The sequence below is a fragment of the Helicoverpa armigera genome, chromosome 19 (assembly GCF_030705265.1).
Source record: "Helicoverpa armigera isolate CAAS_96S chromosome 19, ASM3070526v1, whole genome shotgun sequence".
Lineage (NCBI taxonomy): Eukaryota > Metazoa > Arthropoda > Insecta > Lepidoptera > Noctuidae > Helicoverpa > Helicoverpa armigera.
In genome coordinates, this window is record NC_087138.1 from 1203306 (window position 1) to 1226902 (window position 23597).

The 23597-nt window shown below is 37.0% G+C and overlaps 4 protein-coding genes across 5 annotated transcripts in view; 2 read left to right on the top strand and 2 right to left on the bottom strand.

Moving 5' to 3' along the window:
* LOC110373547 (uncharacterized) overlaps nt 1–23597 on the bottom strand; it is a 248659-nt gene that overhangs the window by 39878 nt on the left and 185184 nt on the right. The gene's annotated exons all lie outside the window — the stretch shown is intronic.
* On the top strand, nt 13553–14606 carry LOC135118224 (uncharacterized). The gene is made up of 3 exons (XM_064039535.1): nt 13553–14140; nt 14257–14461; nt 14559–14606. The coding sequence occupies exons 1-3, from the start codon at nt 14079–14081 to the stop codon at nt 14604–14606; spliced, it is 315 nt and encodes a 104-aa protein (XP_063895605.1). The 5' UTR covers nt 13553–14078.
* On the top strand, nt 14646–15798 carry LOC135118174 (uncharacterized). Its single transcript, XM_064039428.1, has 7 exons — nt 14646–14739; nt 14830–14896; nt 14974–15009; nt 15118–15210; nt 15288–15362; nt 15455–15546; nt 15639–15798. The coding sequence occupies exons 1-7, from the start codon at nt 14725–14727 to the stop codon at nt 15789–15791; spliced, it is 531 nt and encodes a 176-aa protein (XP_063895498.1). The 5' UTR covers nt 14646–14724; the 3' UTR covers nt 15792–15798.
* LOC135118177 (putative nuclease HARBI1) lies at nt 15789–16716 on the bottom strand. The gene is made up of 4 exons (XM_064039430.1): nt 16612–16716; nt 16390–16534; nt 15980–16306; nt 15789–15904 (listed from the first exon to the last, which is right to left on the bottom strand). The coding sequence occupies exons 2-4, from the start codon at nt 16433–16435 to the stop codon at nt 15843–15845; spliced, it is 435 nt and encodes a 144-aa protein (XP_063895500.1). The 5' UTR covers nt 16436–16534; nt 16612–16716; the 3' UTR covers nt 15789–15842.

The window sequence follows — 23597 nt, forward strand, 5'->3', positions numbered from 1 at the left end:
GATGTTTATGTAAGAAAGTGATATTCTTGGTAAAATTCTGCTGAATATCAGACTTTTAATCTTCACCATCATCAATAGCCCGGGTAACTGGGTTGAGGAGGTCAGATAGGCAGTTGCTCCTTGTAAAGCGCTGGTACTCAGCTGAATCCGGTTAGACTGGAAGCCGACCCCAACATAGTCGGGAAAAAGGCTCGGAGGATGATGATCAATAGCCTTTTCCTTGCCCCACAATAGGGCAAAGGCCTCTTCTCACATAGTTAAGGCTTTCAATCAAAGAGTGTTTTACTTGACTTAAGCATCTCAAAAACTAACGATAAGTAACTGAGAAAGATTAGAATAAAGTCTGATTTACAAAATACAAATTAAGATGAACAATTAAAAGCTATACAGTACAAAAAAGAATATATCGAAATCAACTCTAGGGCTAAAAGCCACTACCAAATACTAAGTTGTAAGAACTTATAATCCCTGCAAAACTTTGCAGGTAGGTGTATCATGGAGCGTAGGCACAATTCCCAGCAGTGGGCTTTATAGAAGAAACTTAGTACTTTTAACACCCACTACCTACTGTTTGAAAGAGATCGTTTATTCTTTAACAAAGCGTAGGCGTTTTGCGTGCTATCTCAAAGCTTTGCCTGATTTCAGCAAAATTTCAGTTTAGTTTGAGGAACATTTAGATGAATGAAATATTGACAAGCAATTTCTGAAGAGAGTCAGCACTTTTATTATATTCTTAAACAAATTGTATTTGGATTATGTCAACATTTAAACACCCTATTATACATCCTATTTAAAGATCTATCTAGGCGGCTGGTTGACGCTTCTCGTGACCAAAAGGCTGGCTATTACCTCGGACAAAGGATCAGCATGGCCATTCAACGAGGTAATGCTGCCAGTCTCTAGGTACTTTCCCATTTGACGCTTTTAAGTTTTAGGTTTTTTTTTGTTTTTACTAGGATAGTTTTTTAAAATATATTTATTGCAAATAAAAAAAAAATATCTCAATAAAATTAAATCTTACATTTCCTACAAGCATTGGGACTAGAAATAGAATTGTATTCGACTGAAATATCCACCCACATGCTTTAAGTTAAGAACTTAAATGTACTCGCGAGGCAGCTGCAATAAATTCACTAGTTACGTCGATATTTCCTTGAATTTCATCCAAAATTGAATTCTGGCCCGGCCATAACTTTACCTCCTACCATAAATGTACTGAAAATTTTATTGTATCTGCAGAGAACTTTAAAAATTACTTAAGTTTTATTACATTAAAATTGTAGTTCAATTTCTTTTGCTATAATTTTTAATCTTACTTTATTAGAAAAAAGAAAACCAGATCACCTGAAAAAATCAGTTATTAAAATTGACGACCCAAAACTTAACACCGTGACCTCTGAACCATTTCCATTTCATACCTTAACACTCAAGTCTTAAAGTTGAGAATCATTCGTTTTCATTTGTTTTAATAAAACCGCACAGTTAACCAAGTATGTCTTCACTCATTTTGTATTAGAATCATCAATTTGACGAATGAACTTTGGTCGCGACTGTACCGGCTTACACCTGGTGTTTCCGCTCAGGTGTTTGATGTTCTGTACGCGATTGTATTAGGTATATTGTGTGCTATCTTATTCTTTGACCATATGTGTGCGTGGTACAGACATGTAATGTGATAAATATTAAAGTCCAGTTTAAGTTGCCCTTCGCTTTTTTATTATTTTTTCAATTTATGTTAAAATGTTGTTAGGAAGGAAATATACTAGAAATATACTAGACGAAATTTTACTTAAAAATGTTTATTTAATACGCGATAATTATTATTTTTATTTATTTATTCAATACTTTATGTACACAGCAACACAGAATACTTACAGACAAGAAAAAAGTATTTTTTTTAGCAAAACCGGGTATATTAAATAGACAACCTATTTTAGAATATTTCCCGAATGTATTTCTTACAAAATCAAATGAAGCTCTATTTATACATACATACATACTATATAAATAAAATACATACTTTATGTATATTCGTCGACTATTGTATAAACGTTGTATCTATGTCGTTATTTTTTATTCAATACACAGACTTAGTCGGCGTTTTTGTATAGGCATTTTGTGATAAAATAACATAATATATAATTTATAGCCAAGCTGGAGCACTAATGGTTTTGATATGAGGTCAAATCTATTCAAATAAATATCGTTTTTTCATACATTTTTTTTAAATCTTTTTATGTAAAATGTAGGCTCATATTTCATGAAATAATTTACTTTGTGTGGTCATTCTCTCTTTAAATACGTTGTGACGCAATATTTAATTATAAAGATAACCAAACCATTACCAGCCATTTGACAACTGAAAATAGTTCAGTTTTAGTTATAAATGGTGTAAGTCAAGTAACAATGAAACTTACCAATGCAATTTTTCAAAGTTTGTATGTACTTTCTAAGTATATCTTGGACACCAATGGCTGATAAACTGATAAAAAGGTGAAGGAAAACATCTTGAGGAAACCTGGACTATAATATAGTCTGAAATCACCAACCCGCATTGAGCAAGCGTGGTGATTAATGCTCAATCCTTCTCGGTGTGAGAGGAGGCCTGTGCCCAGCAGTGGGACGATAAAAAGGCTGTAACAGTAACATTAACAGGTCTTACTATTCTACAAAAATAGCTTTACCATGATTGAAAACCACTTTAGTTCCTAAAGCTACCTTCTCAAAACCAGGTATCTACTTAAATACTCTTTGTAGGAAATGGACCATAATTCGTTAAAGCCATAAGGTACACTTGAAAGAGAGTCCGTATTTCCTCCTAAGTGTCTATACCCTAAATCTGAAACTATCTGAAACATATAATGTTTTGGCGACGTTCCAAGTGATAAGAACCTTTTAGGGTGAGTATAGACTATAACATTTACTTGTAACAGAACAACGAGCCGCTCTATGAGATGTTCTAGTGTATCATCCTTTTACGAACAAAACATCGAGCACGCTCGCCTGTTTGTTACAAACCAACGAGCATATTGGTGTAACATTTCGTCGAGCATATTGGTGTAACATTTCGTCGAGCCAATTGCGGGCGATGCGCGGTTGCGGGGTGACGCGGAAGGAGAGGGACGAAAGACTCGCTCGCTCGCTGTGAGCATTTACCCGTAACATAACGCCGAGCATTCGCACGAACGTTACATTACATAGAAATGCTTTGGAGACTGAGCTTTTGCCTGTATTGTACCATTCGCTAGAATGTTACATTACACAGAAATGCTCGAGAAAATGTTGTAGTCTATACTCACTAATGTTTATGTTTTATGAAAGTCCATTAAAGTTCGACAACAAACAAATATTTTCTTTTAAAGAGGGTATTATTTACCCATCATTGTCTTGCTATATCTATACTAATATAATAAAGAGTAAACATTTTTTGTTTGTTTGTAACCCGATAGAGGCTCCGAAACAACTGAACCGATTTGAAAAATTATTTCACTGTTGGTAAGCTCTCTTCCCAAGTAACATATGGGGTATATTTTATTATACAAATAAACAAACAAAAAATGATTCGTCTTTACTACATTACTACAGCTAAACATACGAATAAAACGTAAAAAAATAATTAAAATTTCTTATTCTTAATATATTATTATTTCTATTCTTTGGCAAGAATCGAGGATAATTTTAAAATCCGACCAATGTTTAAGTTAAGCTAACGCCTGTGAAATTACTTACATAGTTTTTGTAACAACGACTTACTTTCACAGGCAATTAGCAGCTTGACCACACAAAACAGTAAAAAAAGTAAGTGCTCCACCGTTCTTACAGGAAAAGACTAAATAATTAAGCTAAACTTTAAGTAGAAAGTCTGGACTTTCTGTGTAAAGGATAAAAGCCTGGATACACGGCAGACTAAACTGTTGGCCGATAGTTAGCTGACAGCTTATGTTGAAGGTAATCTACACAAATATTATAAAGAGGAAAACTTTGTTTGTGTGTAATGGATAAACTCAAAAACTACTGGACCGATTTAAAAAATTCTTGCACCATTAGAAAGCTACATTATCTGCTGCGCAGTTGGCTAATCTCCTTACATGAGAACAGCCGCCTTAGCCGATATAATCGGCTAGGAGGACATGAGATGCCCGTCCAACTATCGGTCGACTAAAAGTGTCCAGTGTGCAGAGTATAAGGTCTTTCTTTCGTACTAATTGACATCTGGATTGGCAGGGCTAAGCGATTGCACTGCAGGACTTCGATTCCTGAATAGTGCAAGTAATTGCATTTGGCTGCAATGTTATTTGTTTGCCTAAGGCTTTTACGATTTAAGTGAGGTGGAAAATACCAAAGTTAATAATTACGACTACATAATTACGTAATTAATCCTTACAAAGATATAAGAAAGTAATTCTGTCAAAGACAGTTGCACGAAAAACTACAGAACCGATTAAAATGAAAAGTACACAGATACAGCCTAAGAAAATTCACAGACTACTAATTATTCGTTTGCGTAGTTTCCTTTCAAAGCGGGTGTGACCGCGGGGAACAGCTTGTACATAATATTATTACTATATCAGTATAGGTATACCTAATATTTGGATCATTTCAGGCACTCAGGTCCCTACGAGATTCCAGCTCAATTAGCTTATTAAACATTTCCTTGGAACATAAGAAAACCTGTGGAAAAGCTAGTTTGCCATAAAACGGAACGTGGAACGCTCAAGAAGTGTTTATGTCAGATGTTTATAGTTCTGAATAATAATTTATATTGTATTTGCGGGACCTGGAAAATACAAAAAAACCAACGAACGTTCCCATTTTATCCAGTGTTATTTATTTTGCAAACCGCAACAACCCATTTCTGCTCTAATCCCGCTAAAATATGTAAATAACGTTTCATACGAAAAACGTCAAAACATTGCTAGTACATACATTTAATGTACAGAACAAGATTGGAGTATTCAATAACTTAGTGGTACCATCATAGACTGGCCGGCTAGGCCTGCCCCGAAATGAAGCCGGCGCGCGGCGCGGCGGCGCGGCCCCTGACAGCGCCACCGAGACGCCGCCCGTCATTGGCCGTCACTTTGACTTTTGATTTTGATTTTGTTTACTTGTGTTTTTTATAATTATTTATTGTAGTGTTTAAGTGCAAATAAATAAAACTAACGGATGCACGACGACAATGATGTGGTAGAAAGTGAAGGTCAATCTTCGGTATCACTGGATGCCGTGAAGAGATGCCCCCTGTGCCCCCAGGCACGCTTTTTTAAAGGTAAGCGGGGTTTGAGCGTACACATTGGGAAGGTCCATAAATCCCAGTGCCCAGGGCCTACCAATGTGACCGCGCCAAACCCAACTCTTATCACAACTACACCAACTCTCGATCCTTTTTGGCAAAAACTATCGAAATTCAAAAATTCAGTCCCAATATTAAAGCGGGTTCCCCGTGGAGCCAGGCCTCTGGTTGCTCAACACTTAGCAGGTTGTGTTCGCCTGGCCGCACGAGAGAACTCGCAACGTGCTTGGGAGGAATTGCTCACCTTCCCCTATAGAATTCTACATGTTCAGAAAAGTTTGGCAAACAAAAAGTCACTAACAAAACAAATTAAAGACAATTGTACAACTTTAGGCCATACAGATTTCGATACTAAATTACCGACTCAAAGATGCTCAAATATTTCACGCCTAGTGGAATCAAAGTTGAGTGAAGGTGACATTCGGGGGGCTGCTAGAATTCTCTTCAGCAGTGATGTGGTGGCGCCGTGTTCTCCAGAGACACTCTCCGCTCTGGAGAGTAAACACCCTGCCCCAGCCGATGACCTCTCTTTTCCCGAACCTCCTGATCCGGACACAGATATCCTCACAGTTACAGGTCGACACCTGGTTACAGCCATAGGCTCCTTCAGATGCGGCTCTGCAGGCGGCCTCGACGGCTTGAGTCCGCAACATTTAAAGGATCTCACCTGCCCAAGCGCCGGGGAAGCAGGTGAGTCGCTTTTGAAGGAGCTTACGGCCCTGACCAACCTTATGCTCTCCGGCAAGGTGGACGAAACCGTCATCGACGTTTTGTACGGAGCCAATCTATGTGCTCTGCGCAAAAAGGATGGCGGTATTCGTCCAATTGCCGTGGGGACTACTACCGTCGTATGGTAGCCAAAATCTGCTCTAAATTTTATAGTGAGGAAGTTTCGGAAAAATTTCAGCCCTGCAGCTAGGTTACGGCTCGAAAGGGGGCTGCGAGGCTGCCGTACACGCCCTGTCGACCTATTTAAATCATGGGAAAGGAGATGTCATCCTGAAGGTTGACATCAAGAACGCCTTCAACTCGGTGAATAGGGACACCTTGCTGGCAGAAGTCAAAAAAGAAATACCCAAAATTTACAGTTTTCTTTGGCAATGTTATAGATACCCAACAAAATTATTATATCGGAACAACCTGTTAGAATCCGCTGTTGGCTGTCAACAAGGTGATCCACTCGGGCCTGTGATTTTTAGTTTGGCGATTAACCCAATTATTCGGCAGCTAAATTCTGAATTTAACGTGTGGTATCTCGACGACGGGACCCTGGGAGGCAACAGAGATACTGTTCTTAATGATTTAATTTTCCTAAAAGATAAATTCCACGACATTGGCCTCGACCTCAACCTATCTAAATGTGAACTTTTTATACCCGACTCGACTGACAGACAGACTATTCTTCAAAATTTCCTCGCAATAGCTCCTGAAATTAAACCGATAGACCAAAGTTCTCTTTGCCTCCTTGGATCGCCTATACTGGAAGATTCATTTTCGGATTTTATTGAGAAGAAAATTCAAAATTTTAATGATGTTTCGGAAAGGCTACTCAAAATTAATATGCATGCAGCCATCACCATCATACGGTACTGCTGTTTTGGACCAAAACTTACATATAACTTGCGTGCTTCCCATTTATGGAAGCACACCAACCTTTGGACAAAATCGACGAAATTATAAGACATACACTATCATCCATTTTAAATGTGGCCTTGGACGACAGAGCTTGGTCTCAAGCGACTCTTCCCATCCGTATGTGAGGACTTGGCGTCCGTAAAATTTCCAGTGTAAGTTTACCAGCCTTTATTTCCTCGGTCCATGGCACTGAGAAATTGATCAGGAAAATATTACCCACCACACTGGTCAATTTTGAGGTGCCAAGCCTGACTGAGGCTTTAAACGCTTGGAAAGTCGCATGCCCGAACACCGACTTACCCGCCAACCTGTCCTCTCAGAGACAGTGGGATGAGCCGCTCTGCAGAGTAATACGGAAAAGTTTAATCGATACGTCAATGACTTCTGCAGAGCGAGCGCGCCTACTGGCTGTGGGTGAATGGGAGTCGGGTCTATGGCTTCTTGCACTTCCGTCCTCAAACACAGGCACCATGTTTGATGACACCACCTTCAGACTCGCCGTTTGCCTCCGACTAGGTGCTCCATGCTGCTCTCCTCATCGCTGCCACTGCGGGGAAGCTGTCAACAGCCTCGGTCACCACGGCCTGTCGTGCAGCCGGAGTGCCGGCCGCATACCACGACATGCCAACATAAACGACGTGATCCGTCGCGCTCTTGTTGCCGTCGGCGTGCCAGCCGTACTCGAACCAAATGGCTTGGCACGCGACGATGGCAAGAGACCAGACGGCATGTCGCTATTTCCGTGGAAGGTGGGTAGGACTTTAGTGTGGGACGCGACATGCGTCGACACTCTTGCGCCATCTCACCTTCCCGGAACTGCATGTCGTGCTGGCTCCGCCGCTGCACAAGCAGAGAACCTCAAGCGGCGCAAATATAGTAACCTTATAGGCAATTACATGTTTGAGCCGTTTGGGGTTGAAACTCTAGGGCCGTGGGGTCCGAGCGCCCACCTTCTTGCCAGGGATATTTCCCAGCGCCTGGTTGACACTTCCCGGGACCCAAAGGCTGGCTTTTATTTCGCACAGAGGTTAAGCATTGCCATCCAACGTGGCAATGCTGCCAGTCTTTTGGGTACATTACCCAGTGACAGCGATGAGGAGCAATTTTTTGATGCCCTATATTAGTTTTAAGTTGTATATATATAAGTTTATTTTATTTTCAATTAATGTAAATATTTTGTGAATAGATAAATAAACTATATAAATGGAAAACTAAAACTAAAAAAAAAAAAAAAAGTTTGCCATATAATTTGTTTTTGAATGATACATACGTAAGACAAATGATATCTATCACGTTTAATTGTCATTGGTCTGTATCAATAACGGAGATACAAAACAAAGGGAATAATTTGGGGAATTCCAGACGTTATAATAAATTCAAGGAGACTGACTGTGAGCTGGGAATGTGAGCGTTTATCGCCAACTGACGTGAAGACTTGATTGACTACTAGGAATTTACCTATAGTAATAGGAATGTGCCAATCTACAAGGATAATGTTTGATTGTTTCTATACTAATACTAATCCTAATCCTAACTAATATTATAAATGTGAAAGTAACTCTGTCTGTCTGTCTGTCTGTCTGTCTTTTCTTCACGCCTAAACTACTGAACCGATTTGTGTGAAATTTGGTACAGACATAGTTTGGAACTTGAGAAAGGACATAGGATAGTTTTTATTTAAAAAAAAAAAAAATATTCCGGACATATAGCGCCATCTATTGGTCAAACCAAAAATATGCCGGAAGTCACTATATCATGCGAACGAAGTCGCGGGCAAAAGCTAGTAATGTATATTTATATATCTTTATTATAGCGCTTTTACATTAGCTTATCTTCTAGGTGTCAACTATCGGTTTATTCAAACGAAATACTTGGAAAAATGCGATAATCTTTTATGCTGCGCAGAATGTAATAATATAAATACAAAATCTACTATGAAAGCGCTGTTTTGAAGTATTTGTGGTATTGTTATGGCAAAATATTCAGTATTACAACTTTCTAAAAAACAACTTTTGACTTTGTTTTGGAGTTTAAATAAACAAAAATGATTTGAAGGCGTGGATCCCATTTACCTGTTAAATCTGCCGCTCTGGGCCTCACCGAATTATCCACCAAGTAATATGTTTTTTTTTATTTGTCTAGTATACTACCATGACAATTAGACTACGAAACTTCCATGCGTGTCTACACAATATTGTTTGAAAGAGAAAGCACTAAATGATAGGACGTCGTGATTTAATCATAGATACTCAATTACTATATCGTCCGTAATATCTCTGTGATTGACATAATTGAGGGTACGGCCGTTTGGTATTGATTGTTTTTATGTAGACTTGAAAAACTAGGTCTTTTACGGCTTTTTTAAAACCAATATTTTTTTTGTATTTTGAGATAGTAAGTGGTAGGTATAGAGCTTAACAGCATGTGTTTTACAACTTACATGAAGTGTGGAATCGAAGCTTGGACTAGCCAAAATTATGAAGTTAATGAGTTTTATCATTCATGGATAGAATAGAATAGAAGTTTATTCATCAAATCATAGTAGGTACGTACATATGTATTGATAAATATTAACAAATGCAGGTATGTACATTTCACCTATAGCAGTACTTGTGCTACGTAATGATAAGTATACACCAATGCAGTCACATAAAAATGTCTCCGACATACTCTGAAACTGTCCAATCGTGATGTCAGCCACAATTTTTACGATTTACAAACGTGACATCAGATAAGGATCGCAACATCTTGACATGCATGATATAGAGGTACTATCTTTTACATTTTGATACTCTTTAAGTAAGAACGTGCTTGCAGTTTCTTATATCGTTATTTATTTACTTTAAATACCTAATTTATCTGTCTGTTAATCTGTTAAACAGATACGATTTAGATAATATTTGATACCATTCTAATTTGCATGCCTGTGGTTGCCAGCATGTGATGCGGAGGAATGAAAGTCACGTTGTGAGGAAGGTGATGAGTATGGACGTGGACGGATATAGTGGAAGAGGAAGACCAAAGAAACGATTGATGTATTGTGTGAATGTAGATATGGTAAGAAAGAATGTTACCTACGAGATGATGGCAGATAGAAGACTATAGAAGGTGAAAACATGCTGCAGCGAACCGAAATAAAATTGGGATAAGAGCAGGAGGATGATGATGGTTGCAATCAAATCACATACCGCTCAGGCTTAGGTATTAAGTTAATGCGTAAATGATGAGTTCTATTCGTGAATACAAAAGAAGGATTATAATTGAAATTACATTGCATTGAAAGCTATAATAGTCCGTAGTTACTAATACAATACACATTATAGATTTATCGCGCTGTCTGTAGGGTTGTCACGGCATATCGCAATTAGTGCTCCCAAACGGCTCGAATTAAGCGCCATTTTAATTGCAAGTTGTTCGTAATTGGCGCTATAGATATTTTTTCGAAGAACCAGCGCATAGTTGCGATTGGTCGTGAAACATTGCGTTTATTTTCAAATTTTCATCAACTATTTAATTACCCATCACTCTATTTATCTAATTACATACGTACGTAAAATATCCTAATCACAACGTTCAGATTTAATTGGCTCTTAATAACACCTAATTAATGCACACATCAAAGCAGTTTCAAATCTGATTTAGAAAAAAATCACTATCTGGGAATATCATATGGAAAGATACATGTGTACTTGTTGGGGTCTTACCTATTTAAAATTGTTGTTAAATTATTTCAGATGTAAACGAAGTGATGGTTTGATATTTACCTGAAAACAAACAAAAAAATTTAATTAGAATACAAATCATAATATTCAGGTAAAACACATGGGAAGTGATGAAGGGCGTTTTCGGGGATTGCCTCATTTGACATTAAAAAGCTACTGCTGTTTTTCAACGAATTCTGATTTTGAACAGTTGCTAGAAATACACTACAGATTCTCAAGTTAAAACCAGTCGTGTTATTTTTCCCGTGTCGGTAATATGCGCCGTATCTTACGCATAAAATACCGTGGAGGAAAGTGTCCCAGTTTCATACCAGCCATGTTTTTATTCCCGACCGCAACCGTATTCATACTTTACAGTAAACGCCTAGCCGTTTTATTTAAACACATTTTACAGTAGTGTTCAAATTAATGAGCAGAGGAATTTATACAAATTTTAAGCTCTTTAAACATGGGGACTTAATTATTCGGTTGTTTTTTGTGGCAATGCTAGTTGATATTTTTGTGAATTGTGAACTTTTGAAAATAATAACGTATTTAGTTATATATCTGTCTATCTTTAGGATAAAAAACGATAAAAATTTACAGAACACATTGCAACTTAAGACATCAAATCGTAGACTAAAAAAAAAAAAACTGATTGATTATTTTAAACTTTATTAGACGCCTGGCTCTTACCAGTTTTACAATCACATTTGAAATAACCATATTTGATAACATTATTTAAATAGCCAAACTTTCACACTTCATTCTTTCTTAAATGTTAATTGGCAACCGTCTACTTCATTATCAGTTTAAAAAACAGAGCAAAATGCATTTTAACTAACAATAGCAAATTGTAGTCACAATAAGAACACAATAAGTTTATTTGCAACGATTTGTAGAAAGTAACACATAGCATTCTGGCTGATTTCTCGCGATCAATCAGACTTTCATCTTAGTTTGACGAATCAAATGCAATGACTTGATATATTAAGTATAGGGTAATAGTTGATACTCGCAGTGTCAACAGAGTCCAGAGGGACCTACTTCTCGTACTGGGATAAAATATAAATTATGAGGCTTAAAATTGACGTAGCTTTCTCTTGGTAAACTTTTTCAGAGGGTCCAGATTTTACCCCCTATAGAGTCACAAACACATTTTTGTAACTCCGTCTGTGTCTGTCTATCTTTCACGCCAAAACTACTGAAGCGATTTAAATTGGCACATAGATTGTTTTGAGCCTTTGAAAGGGTGCAGGCTTTTTATCCAGTTTGTGGAAAGTACATAGTTTCTTCGAGATAAGGGTGTAATAGCAGAAAGCAGCCAGTAAACCATTATATCTAACTTATGTACCTAAGTAATTTCATGCGAGTCCCGTATCGATTGAAGAAGTGTCTCGCGTATCGAGTTACTGGCGTATCGATCTACACCTAATGTCTGTTTTATTGAGATATCATAAAGAGCCATATTAAAGCCGTAAAGACGGAACACACTTAGCTTATGCTGCGGCAAACTGTATGAAAGATATAGTGGTCTTATCGAGCAACATAAAACATTGGTTATTTAAGTGTTTTTAAATAATAGCTAGTAGCTGTTTGAGAAGTTGAAAAATACCATAAAATTAAGAGGTTGCAAAAAAAAAAAAATTAACAACCCGGACCATAAAAATCTGAAATCGCCAATCATTCGTAAGCAAGCACATTGATCTTCGTAATGTTCATGCATTTTTATGTATAAGGTAAAGCCTTCTCCTACAATGAATAAGTATGTCGAAGATTATGATTACAACATGCAGATATCCGCAGATCTTGACGACCTGGTTGGCGGAAACCATTCCTGACAGCCTAACAGAAGGTTTGATTCCCAGTTCAGTCAACATTTGTGTGATGAGCATGTTTGTTGGCTGGGACTGGGAGTTTTAAATGAATTTACATGAAATATATGTAGTTTATTAGTTATATTTGCACCTATAACACAAGCTGATCAATATCTTACTTTGGGGCTATATTATCTGTCGATACTATATTATATCACGTGTAGTAGCGTATCCTAATGTTGTTAGTTCAATATTACCGCATACGGAACACCTGAAGACGAGTTACGACTCATCTTTACGAGCTTCAGTTAATTTCACGATAACGTTATGAACATAAAAAACTTACCTGTGCTAGAACGTTAATATCGTAACAGAAGATATAGGATTTATTACCTGTATCCATAATAGGTACTATAATAATTACTAGCTTGCGCACTTGCGTCCAGAAGGAACTACCTACCTAACTAGATCAAGAAGAAATGTTAGTGATATCGTCTCTGCTTTACTTTACTGAACTGAACTACGTTACTGAACAGAACTTACTAATAAAACGCCATGGTTAGCAAAATAGCTGGTTCATAATTAAGAACAGATTGTTACCAGGTTTTGATAAAAGATTTCAATCTGTCAACATGCTTAGTGTCATCTTAATCGTTACAGCCGTTGACTACGAAGACCTCACAGAAAGACGTACTATATATTTAAGAATCAAGCACATCGAGAACAGGCAGGATAGCTATAATTTGTTTACATAAAATTCAATTTTGGATAAAGGATGTGGACGCACTAAAAAAAACAACTTAAAGGAAGGTGAATGTGTCGTAAACCTAAAAATATACCAAAAACCGCTTACAGACATCACCTTTTCTCATAAAATGAGGTAAATAGGTAACACATACCTATTACTTACTATCAAAATATTCCTCCATTATGCCAATACAATTTTACGTTCATTTTTGTAGCAGAGGTGTGAAACGACCATTAATAGCCAGCCTATACAAGCTAGGCGATAAATTTTGTTTTATTACTACGTATGCATATGAAAAAGTCGTGGTGGCCTAGTGGGTAAAGGACCAACCTCTCAAGTATGAGGGCGCGGGTTCGATCCCAGGGCCTGCAGTCTCGACATAAGATAGCGATTCGATCGCAAACTGACAGTCGCTAAATATTAACGAAAATATTCGCTTGCCATAACGACAGTAACGATAAACGCAAGTCTCGACAGCCGAGATAGCGGGCAACATCGCTAATTATCATGACATATTCGTGTCGGTACGATAGCGAAAACCGTATTCATAGTGCGGTGAATTTGTATTAAAATGTTGCATGTAAAAAAAATCCTTGTATTATAGGGAGAAATGGTAGACAAGATTTGCACAACCAATTTTGTTTCCTTTGACAATTATAAAGAAAATAGATGAACCTTATCATATTAAAACTTTTTGCATCGAACCGTGTAAGTAAAACATACCGTTTTTTAAGAAAACACATATTAAAGATCTTAATAGTTTGCGTACTTGCAATACAGACATAGAACATAAACAAACTGTCAATGTCAAGTTTGTTTGTGCACTTGAACATTGGTTTGATTTATAATAATAATAAAGGAGAACGGTGTATTCATTACTATTCATGGACGGTGAAGTCATTGAAACAGGCGCAGGCCTGCCGGGTGCCAGCAGCTTGAGCGTCAGGTAAGTACATCTACAACGAGAATTTTTTATTCCTATTCTTGGTACTTACTAAATTGAATACTTTGTATACATCCGAAGTATTCTGTGTTTACATAATGACTACTTTAATGTTTCAGGCGTAAGCGTCTGCGTAGCCCTCGTGTTACACCCGCTCAAATTGATGCACTACTATCAATATTAGAAGCGCGTCCATATTTGCACACGCGGAAATTTACCGGCTTGCAGGGCCGGGAAAATTTCGAAACGGGCTGGAGGGAGGTTGCCGAGGAGCTCAATAATCTCCCTAACGGGTCTAGAAAGACACCAGAGCAGTGGATGACGGTAAGTCTTTTTCAAAGATTGAATTGGTTTTAATTATAAGCATGTACATGCCACGTCAGTTTTTATTATTTACTTGAGTTAATTATTCTAATTGTAGGTTTGGAGAGACTTAAAAGCCGCGCTTGCAGTAAGGCGGCAAAATTAAAAAGAACAAAACGTACCGGCAACCGAGGCGTCAGCACTGCTCCCTGACCGAGGCCGAGAGCCGGATAATTTCAATAGTTGGGGCAGATTATTCCTTTGGGACAGACTGCCCGGACGCTATGCCAGAGGAAGATGTAAGTTGTGATTATTGTATTCAATACAATTTAATATTCTCAATCTTTGAATGTTGATAACACTAAAAATACTTTTATTGTTATTTACAGTTATTACAACATGAGATGGAGGCTGGGGTGGTAATCTCTGAGGTTCTCACCTTACCTCATTCTCAGGGTAAGTTTTAAATTAATAGGTACTCAATTCAAAATATAATTATTTTAATTTTAATGTTACTATTTATTTTATTACAGCTAGAGATTTTGTGGAATTGTTACCGACTGAAACAAGTAAGTTGGAGTTTTAGTAACTAGTTGGTTACTGCTATAATATATTTTATTATGTGTATACATCTGTACACTAATGTTACCAAAATATTAATTAACAAAATATTTTAGCAATCAATGACAGCAGAGCAACGGCTGGTTCTTCACCACCACCCATCCAAGAACAAGTGCAAGATGCCCCTCAGTCGCCAGTACTACAAATGAGTAAGTTGCAGTTATTTTGCTCACCTATGTTTATTTTCATTGATTTTTATTTAATGTGTTATAATTGATAATTCCAGCAGTACGTGGCAGAAGGACAGAAACTGTTGCATCATCAACACCACCACTGCGACAGAGACCCAGAAGAAAGAGGAGTAAGCTTAAATTTTATTTATAATAAAACATTAGTTCTGCAGGTGGGTCAGCCAATAATTCCTACAATACCAATAATTTTGGGTATTTTCAGATCTGAATCCTCGCCAAAGTGTTTCTGAGCAATATAGTGCAGCTCGACGAGAATTTCTAGCAGTTGCAGAAGCAAATGCTGCTACAATGAAGGTGTGTTATAGTGTAAATTTCCTCTTAATTATTATACACACTAGCATGCTAGAGAACATTAAGACACATTCAGTAAATCCAACGTTTTTTAGATGCTGGCAACTGCTGCTCAAGCGCAAGCAGATGCTGCCAAGATGCAGGCTGAGGCAGCCAAGGTACAAGCCGAGGCGACGCTGCAATTGGTAAAAGTCGGAAACAAAATAGCTGACGCAATAAATAATTACATAAATAAAAATAATAAATGATATAAAATGTTTTTTATTTGAAACAGTACATAAATGAAAAAAGTATAATAATTATGTGAAACTAGTGTTAATTAGCCTTCTTCTTATGCGCTCTGCAACAGCTCGCCCAGAACCTGCATAACAAAAATAAAATGTATTGGTGTTAGGTATACATACATAGTAAAATAAAAAATCAGTTCATAAGTTACCTGTAACTTCTAACATATCATCATGGAATCTACTATTATCCACCAGCTGCATGGATGTGGTGGACTCTGGTTCCGGTAATTTATATGTTATCCGCATATTGTGGAGCACTGCACATGCGTTAATTATTAGGCCAGCCATATAGGGTTCGTACATTAACTGGCGTTGGTGTGATAGACATCTAAACACAGATTTTAGCACACCGAAGCATCTTTCTATGATGTTCCTAGCTGAGCAGTGTGCTTCGGTATATTTATATTCCGGTGTGCCAGGCTGTTGATGTTTTATGGGAGTCATTAACCACGGTTCCAGAGGATATCCATCATCACCTAAAAGATTAAAAATACAAAGTAATTTCAGAAGTCGAATGGGCAACCTCTTCGAGGCAGATTTATAATGTTCATTTATTTACCAAGCAGCCAAGCACGGCGGTCCCCATTTTCAAAATGTCGCTTCATTGTTGAGCGCACCGGTGAATTTGCCCATATGTGAGCATCATGTCTCGCTCCTGGCCATCGAGCATTAATATTTAAAATAATAAGATCAGGGTCACACACCTGTAATATATTAAATATGTAAGTACATATTTTTCAAACAATATTTTTAGATATTATAGAACTGAAGGTCAACTTACAGCTTGCACATTTAATGAATGGCCCTCATGGTGACCACTCACATAAGACTCCTCATTGGTCTTAGGAGCTAAAATTTTTATATGGGTGCAATCAATGGCTCCAATTACCCTGGGAATGGCTGTGGGGCATTTCTAAATTTCTGTTTTGCCGCATGGCGTTCTCCTTGAGTCATTGGAAATTTAATATATTTTCTTAAAAGTTTTCATTTATTGCCGAAGTTACAGCCCGGATGACTCGGCTAACAGATTTTTGGCTCATGCTACAACCCCACTGCAAGCCAACAGGTTGTTGGTAGCACCCACATGCGTAAAATCGGAGTGCCGTCAGTATCTAATAAGAAGAAAATTTAAAAAAAGTTCAACCTTAGTTATAAGAAAAAATATATTATAGAAATATTATTTATGCACGGTAGGTCGCAAAGACACTTACTTGGGACTCCACAGAAAGTCCGTAAGGCCGTCGTCTTTGGAGAGATGGACGCAGTTCACTTAGTAGCCTGTGAAACATTTCCTTTGAAATTCTATACATTTGAAGAAATTGGCCATCCTCCAAATCCAAGGGATTTTCATCGTTTCGCTTGTTTCGTGCTATTTGTCGACCCATAAGCACATCGCGTCTGTGCTCGAGCACAACTAAGTCCCATGCTAAATATTCAGAAGCCATTATTTATTAAATTACTATTTATTTAATATTTTCTGACGTAAAATAAACAAATATAGGAACGATATCGATAGTAGCTATCACTTAGCGGGCTGTCAAAAACTGTCGCAAGGAAATTCTATGACATAACGATAAATCGTTATCTTACCGAAAATATTCGGTAACTTTGCGATGACACTCGATAGTTTTGGCAGTAGAGACTACCAAAAATCGTTACGATCGGATCGTTAGGACTTATCGACCGAATTTTGTCGTTAAGCGATCGCTATCTTTGTCGAGACTGCAGGCCCAGGTCAGGCAAGTACCAATGCAACTTTTCTAAGTTTGTATGTACTTTCTAAGTATATCTTAGACACCATTGACTGTGTTTCGGATGGCACGTTAAACTGTAGGTCCCGGCTGTCATTGAACATCCTTGGCAGTCGTTACGGGTAGTCAGAAGCCAGTAAGTCTGACACCAGTCTAACCAAGGGGTATCGGGTTGCCCGGGTAACTGGGTTGAGGAGGTCAGATAGGCAGTCGCTTCTTGTAAAGCACTGGTACTCAGCTGAATCCGGTTAGACTGGAAGCCGACCCCAACATGATTGGGAAAAGGCTCGGAGGATGATGATACTACGTATGCATATAAAATAACAATATAGCTATTTGGGTTAGCCTTTATATTGACAAAGTTGAAAAGCCTAGGTTAAAACGTTGATATAAAAATGGCGGGATAAGTAGGACAAATAATGATGTCTTTTTTTGTTAGGAAATAGCCTCGTTTTAGGCTGTCGTAATATGTCATAATAATTTTAATGTATTTTTAGGCCTTTTATCCCTGAACTTAATAGTACCTTAAATGCGACAGTAGCACATTCCGTATGCCCTAGGCATACATATTAATACTGCTGAAAAGATGTTCAGTAAAAAGTCAAGCTTGTGTCTGCAATTTCCTAGAGTTGCCATCGATCTATATGGGATCCCATTAACAGATTCTAACTCAAAAAATATAGAGGAAACCGTGATACCCAGAACAAAATATACACAAAGGCTGTTTAAACTCCATTAAAACTAATCCACTCATCGTCTCACAGACAGACCGCGAAACCCTTCACATGACGTATCTACAGAGAAAGACTAAAAGACACATTCGAACATTCCAAACATAAACGGACGCAACCACTGCAGGTCACTATCGTTAATTAGCAGACATTCAAACTGAACATAGCTATAAATTGCTGCAGCTCACATTAATTGCTTATTCAGAAAAGATGGCGTTTTAAGCTAGACAATGGGAGTTCATTTAGTTGTCTAAAGTAATGTCGGGTTTTGCGTTTGAACAATCTACCTACTTTCCGTTTTGCTTGGTATATGACAAATTGCTTCTCGTATGTCAACAAAGAAGGCTGTATTGTCTGTTCGTTATTTTTTAGGCAATAATCATTTCACTAAAGTTGGCTCAAAAGGGCTTCAGCGCTGGCTTCGGCCCCACGTTCGCCTTTCACCTTTCAAAAGCCTGGGACGTTTTTGCCCCGTGGTTTGGTAGATACATACATTTACAATAAAAATAATAGCTTCTTAAAATGAACCCTAAAACACGACATACATCATCATCATCTGCCTAGCCTTTTCCCAACTATGTTGGGGTCGGCTTCCAGTCTAACCGGATGCAGCTGAGTACCAGTGTTTTACAAGGAGCGACTGCCTATCTGACCTCCTCAACCCAGTTACCTGGGCAACCCGATACCCCTTGGTAAGACTGGTTGTCAGACTTTCTGGCTTCTGACTACCCGTAACGACTACCAAAGATGTTTAAATGGCAGCCGGGACCTACAGTTTATCGTGCCATCCGAAACACGGAAGAACTCATTATGACAAGATGGTCACCCATCCACGGACCGACCGCGCCAAGCGTTGCTTAACCTTATGATCGATCGATCCGCGCGGCTTTGACTTAGCCACGAGCTCGACATACATTTGACCATTTATCAACTTATATCTCCAAACAACATTTTCAGCAACTATAAAAACGTCAAGCGTTTCTATCAACCTTCACAGCACTGAATACCATAAAAAATACATCTATAGAGGAATAATACGCCTGGGGAATTTAGGGATCGCCTACAAAATCAAACGGTCGCATAACCAAAGGTTTTATGTGCAAATATAAGCTGCGTCCACATCGCTCGGTCCAATTGACCCGGTGGTAGCAACGAAAGGGTTACTCGAAGAATTTTGTATGTATGTATGTATTTTTGTTTGACGAAATCTGGGATTCTGTGTTTGACATTGAATTTTTGTAATGATTGCATTTTGTTTTACAAAGTGGTGTTTTGAAGACGTAATCTGTGTTTGTAATGCATAAATATTGTATTGTCATTTGCGTATTGCTAATTTCTGATACGATGATGGAATTTTTTATGTCATGTTTGTGCTAGTATAATCTTATACGATATAATTAATGAAAAGCTTGATAAGAAAAGCATAAACTATATTTTAATTGTATTAAAACAAAACCCAAAATTACTATGTCTTGAAACATTATTTATAGCAATAAGTTTTGTTTAAAAACTAGAAAGGTGTACTTAAGCCTAACAAAGAAAATATTCTTAGCAAGACAAAATAAATTAATAATGGCTAGCAAAACTCGACTAAAATATTACTTGTCTAGCTATTTAATCATACTTTTTGAATACAAAAAACAAATGCTTAAAACTAGTTAGGAGCCTTTACAAACAATTAGACTGTTCGATAAAAAGTTGGCGTGTAAATCAAATTATTTTCATAAAGAGCTTTCATTTTCAAGCACCATTTCTCATAGCAATTTAAAAAGTCATATGGAGGATTCAGAACTTCATGCCATAGAAAAAAACAATTCAAAATGTGTACATGTAAGCTCGTGCCAGAAGTGAAAGTAAACATTAAACGATCCAAAACAACACGGAACTCATAATTTCTTCCTCTCCATCAGAAAAGTCGCGATAACCCTCCAATGCGGATGGGCCAATTCTGGCCGTCCGTTCAACAAACAAGTGACCTTAATTACGCGGTCCGTTGTAATCAATCAGCTGTGCCCGGCTTGTTGACACTGCTCATATTTACCCCGTGCGCGGTGAACGGGTTACGACTGATTTTACAAGCGTTCGGTCAACTTCGGCTGCGTTCGGGTTATTTCGTGTCTACTTAGTGCGTGGTTTAGATTTGCATAATGTCATTGGGATTAAAAATTAGTAGACTTTGTTTTGGTTAATTAGTTTATTTATAATTTCAATTAAGTTAATTGAAATTTTAGTATTATATTGCCTATGAATAATATGGTTTTCTCTACCAGAACTGTATTTTAACGTCTATATGTTCACAGCTACGTTTTAATATTCTACATCATTTAATAGTGTTTTAAAAGACCATAACATTATTATGATAACGGCTATTAAATTCCATCGTTTTATGCTTGCTTCTGCAGTGAGCGATAACTACGCGTATTATGGTGTTTTTATAGCTAACATAAAAACTACTATGTATCGTGTATAACAGCTTTAAGTGTATCTTTATTATTACAGTAATAATAGTGCAGGTAATGATAGATTCATCAGTCTCAAGAAACAATGTTTATTTGTCTAGCTATTAGACTCATGTCAATTTTTAGGGTTCCGTACCCAAAGGGCAAGACGGGACCCTATTGTTTTCGCTCCTCTGTCCGTCTGTCACCAGGCTGTATCTCATGAACTACAAAGAGCGTGCTAAGTATGAATGTGGAAGGATGGATTGATTGCCTGAAAGAGGTCATAAAGCAAAAGGGAGTGGATGTAAGTATGACGTCTGACAGAGAGGAATGGAAGAAAAAGACATGTTGCGCCGACTCCAAATGACTTGGGAACAGGGTAGGAAGAAGATTATGATGATAATGAAAATTGGCTAAGTGCGAGTACAAAACGGTCAAAAATTCAGCGGGTACTCAGTAATAGTCCCGTTCAAACGTCTCCAGGATCGACAGACATAACGATGTCAGTTCGAAACCATTTTGGACACAATTACAATAGCAGATGTAGGGCCTTTCTCCTCGTATAAAGCAGTGAGTTTCCCCAATATCCCGAATGACTAACAGTTTAATTTGAAAGCGTGACGTGTCTATCACGGCTATCTATTCACCCCAACGTATGTTGTTTGTGTAATTAAGTAACCGCATTACTTATGCTTTGTGTAAATAATGTAAACTACAATATAAATAAGGGGTAAAAAAACAAGAATAAGTTATACATCAAAATTGTTATTTATTCATTTTTTGAATACCTTGGTCTGTCATGTCGTTATTCCAGGCCATTAAGTTAGTCTTTTACTATATCCTTATCAACCTATTTTAAACAAAATAAGACAGATTTCAATATCATTAACTGACAGACAAACGGAACATTTAAATCTATTATTAAACCAACTAATAACGAATTAGTAAAACATTAATAGCTACAGATAACATGGATTTCAAAGCTACTGTGTGATAGAATTTCAAAGGCGATTCAACGCGAGGCAATGACCTTACAGATTGACGTACAAAAACACACACTGACCTAAGATACTGGAAGTGCTTCTGTTTTTGATTTTAGTTCTATAAATAGGTGGAGGAAATGTATTTTTGTATGAAGGAAAAATGATGTGGCCATGTGTTCTTTATCTTTTTAATAATTATTCAAAAGAGATAAGGCATTAACTAGAATGTGTATGTATTGAAATAAATACGAAGTTAAGTCGCGAATTTCCATAATTTTAATAGGATTTTTTCGTATCAAAATTACTACTATGGTGTCATCCCCGTAAAAAAATATAGCTCTATAGTCGACTTTATAAATCAAAAACAAAATTACACCCCATCTCTCAAGTAATAGGGTTGGAAATTCAATAAAAACTTTTTACATTACGACATCAATCTAACTTCTTTTCCGCTCTCAGTCAATCTACAATTACCTTTTTGTCTCTTCTATAAGTTCATAAATCTGTGGTTTTGACTTGTCTATTTTATTGTAGTGAAACATGAAAGACTAAATTAGGTAGGTATGTTATGTAGCTCGTTTTTGTAGTGAGTAAAAAGTTAATTTCGAATCAGTTGGGATTTGACGGATTTGTGTAGTTATTTAAGTAAGTTAATAACTTGTTTTTGGTCCGTCATTGTTGTCCTAAACACTAGTTAATACTTTAAGATATTTAATAATATACCTACGTTTGTTATTTTCACGCAAATTGACTTCCAGGTGTCAGTTTTAGTTTGCATTTACAAATTCATTACTACATATTTCGTAGATATATTTTTAAATATTTAATAAAAAAAATATCAAATACCTTTAAAAATATAAAATAGTTCTCATTTTTATTATTCAAAAATATAAAATTGAATAGTACCTACTGAGCAATCGGTTCATAAGTTTTTGGTTTAGTAATCTGATCTCATCTATACAAACCAATATTCTAAACTCTACAGTTCATTTGTCAACCCTGAATCGAACAGGTTGTTCACAAACACAAACCTCTGACGTCATACCCATTCCTTACATTCTACATCTGTGTTTTACTTTTTTAAGTGTTTTATTGGTTCTCCTTCCTGTAAACTTAGTTGTTTTATGACTTGTACAAAAGGAGCAGCCTGTATATGAGGAATTGTCTTTGTTTTAATTTAATCCTTTTATGGAATGGAGTATTTTAATTATTTAGTAGTTGTGTCAAGATGTTAAGTTAGAAACTTCTTTGATGGGAAGTCAGCTTTTACTTGCTTTTGGAGATTTGAGTGTCAATGTTCGTGTAATTTTTGTGCCAAATTAAATTACGCTAAGTAATTATTTCGATGTAGGCTTTTTTAAAATTATTAATTTTTATTTACCTCAAAATCTGTAAATTATATTTTAAAATAAACTACATGTATATTTACATACTAGCCGTTTTCCCGCGGTTTTACCCGCGTCCCGTGATAACTACTGCCCGTACCGGGATAAAATATAGCCTATGTTACTCGTGGATAATGTAGCTTTCGAATGGTGAAAGAATTTTTAAAAACGCGCCAGTAGTTTTTGAGCCTATTCATTACAACCAAACAAACAAAGTTTTCCTCTTTATAATATTAGAAAAGAAATATAGGCTATTTTGTGTAACTTAGGAAATCTTAAATAGATATAGCAATCATGCCTGAGTATAAGTTGTACTATGAATCTATACTTTTTGGTATGACCATGTAAGGTGAATTGGAATTTGATACTTCATAAGTTCTTCTTGCGTGAGTATGTAGGTATAATGTAGTGTAGTCTTTTGTGATAAATAACCACATATGTAATAAACCTTACATAAGTAAGTTTGGCTTATTTTG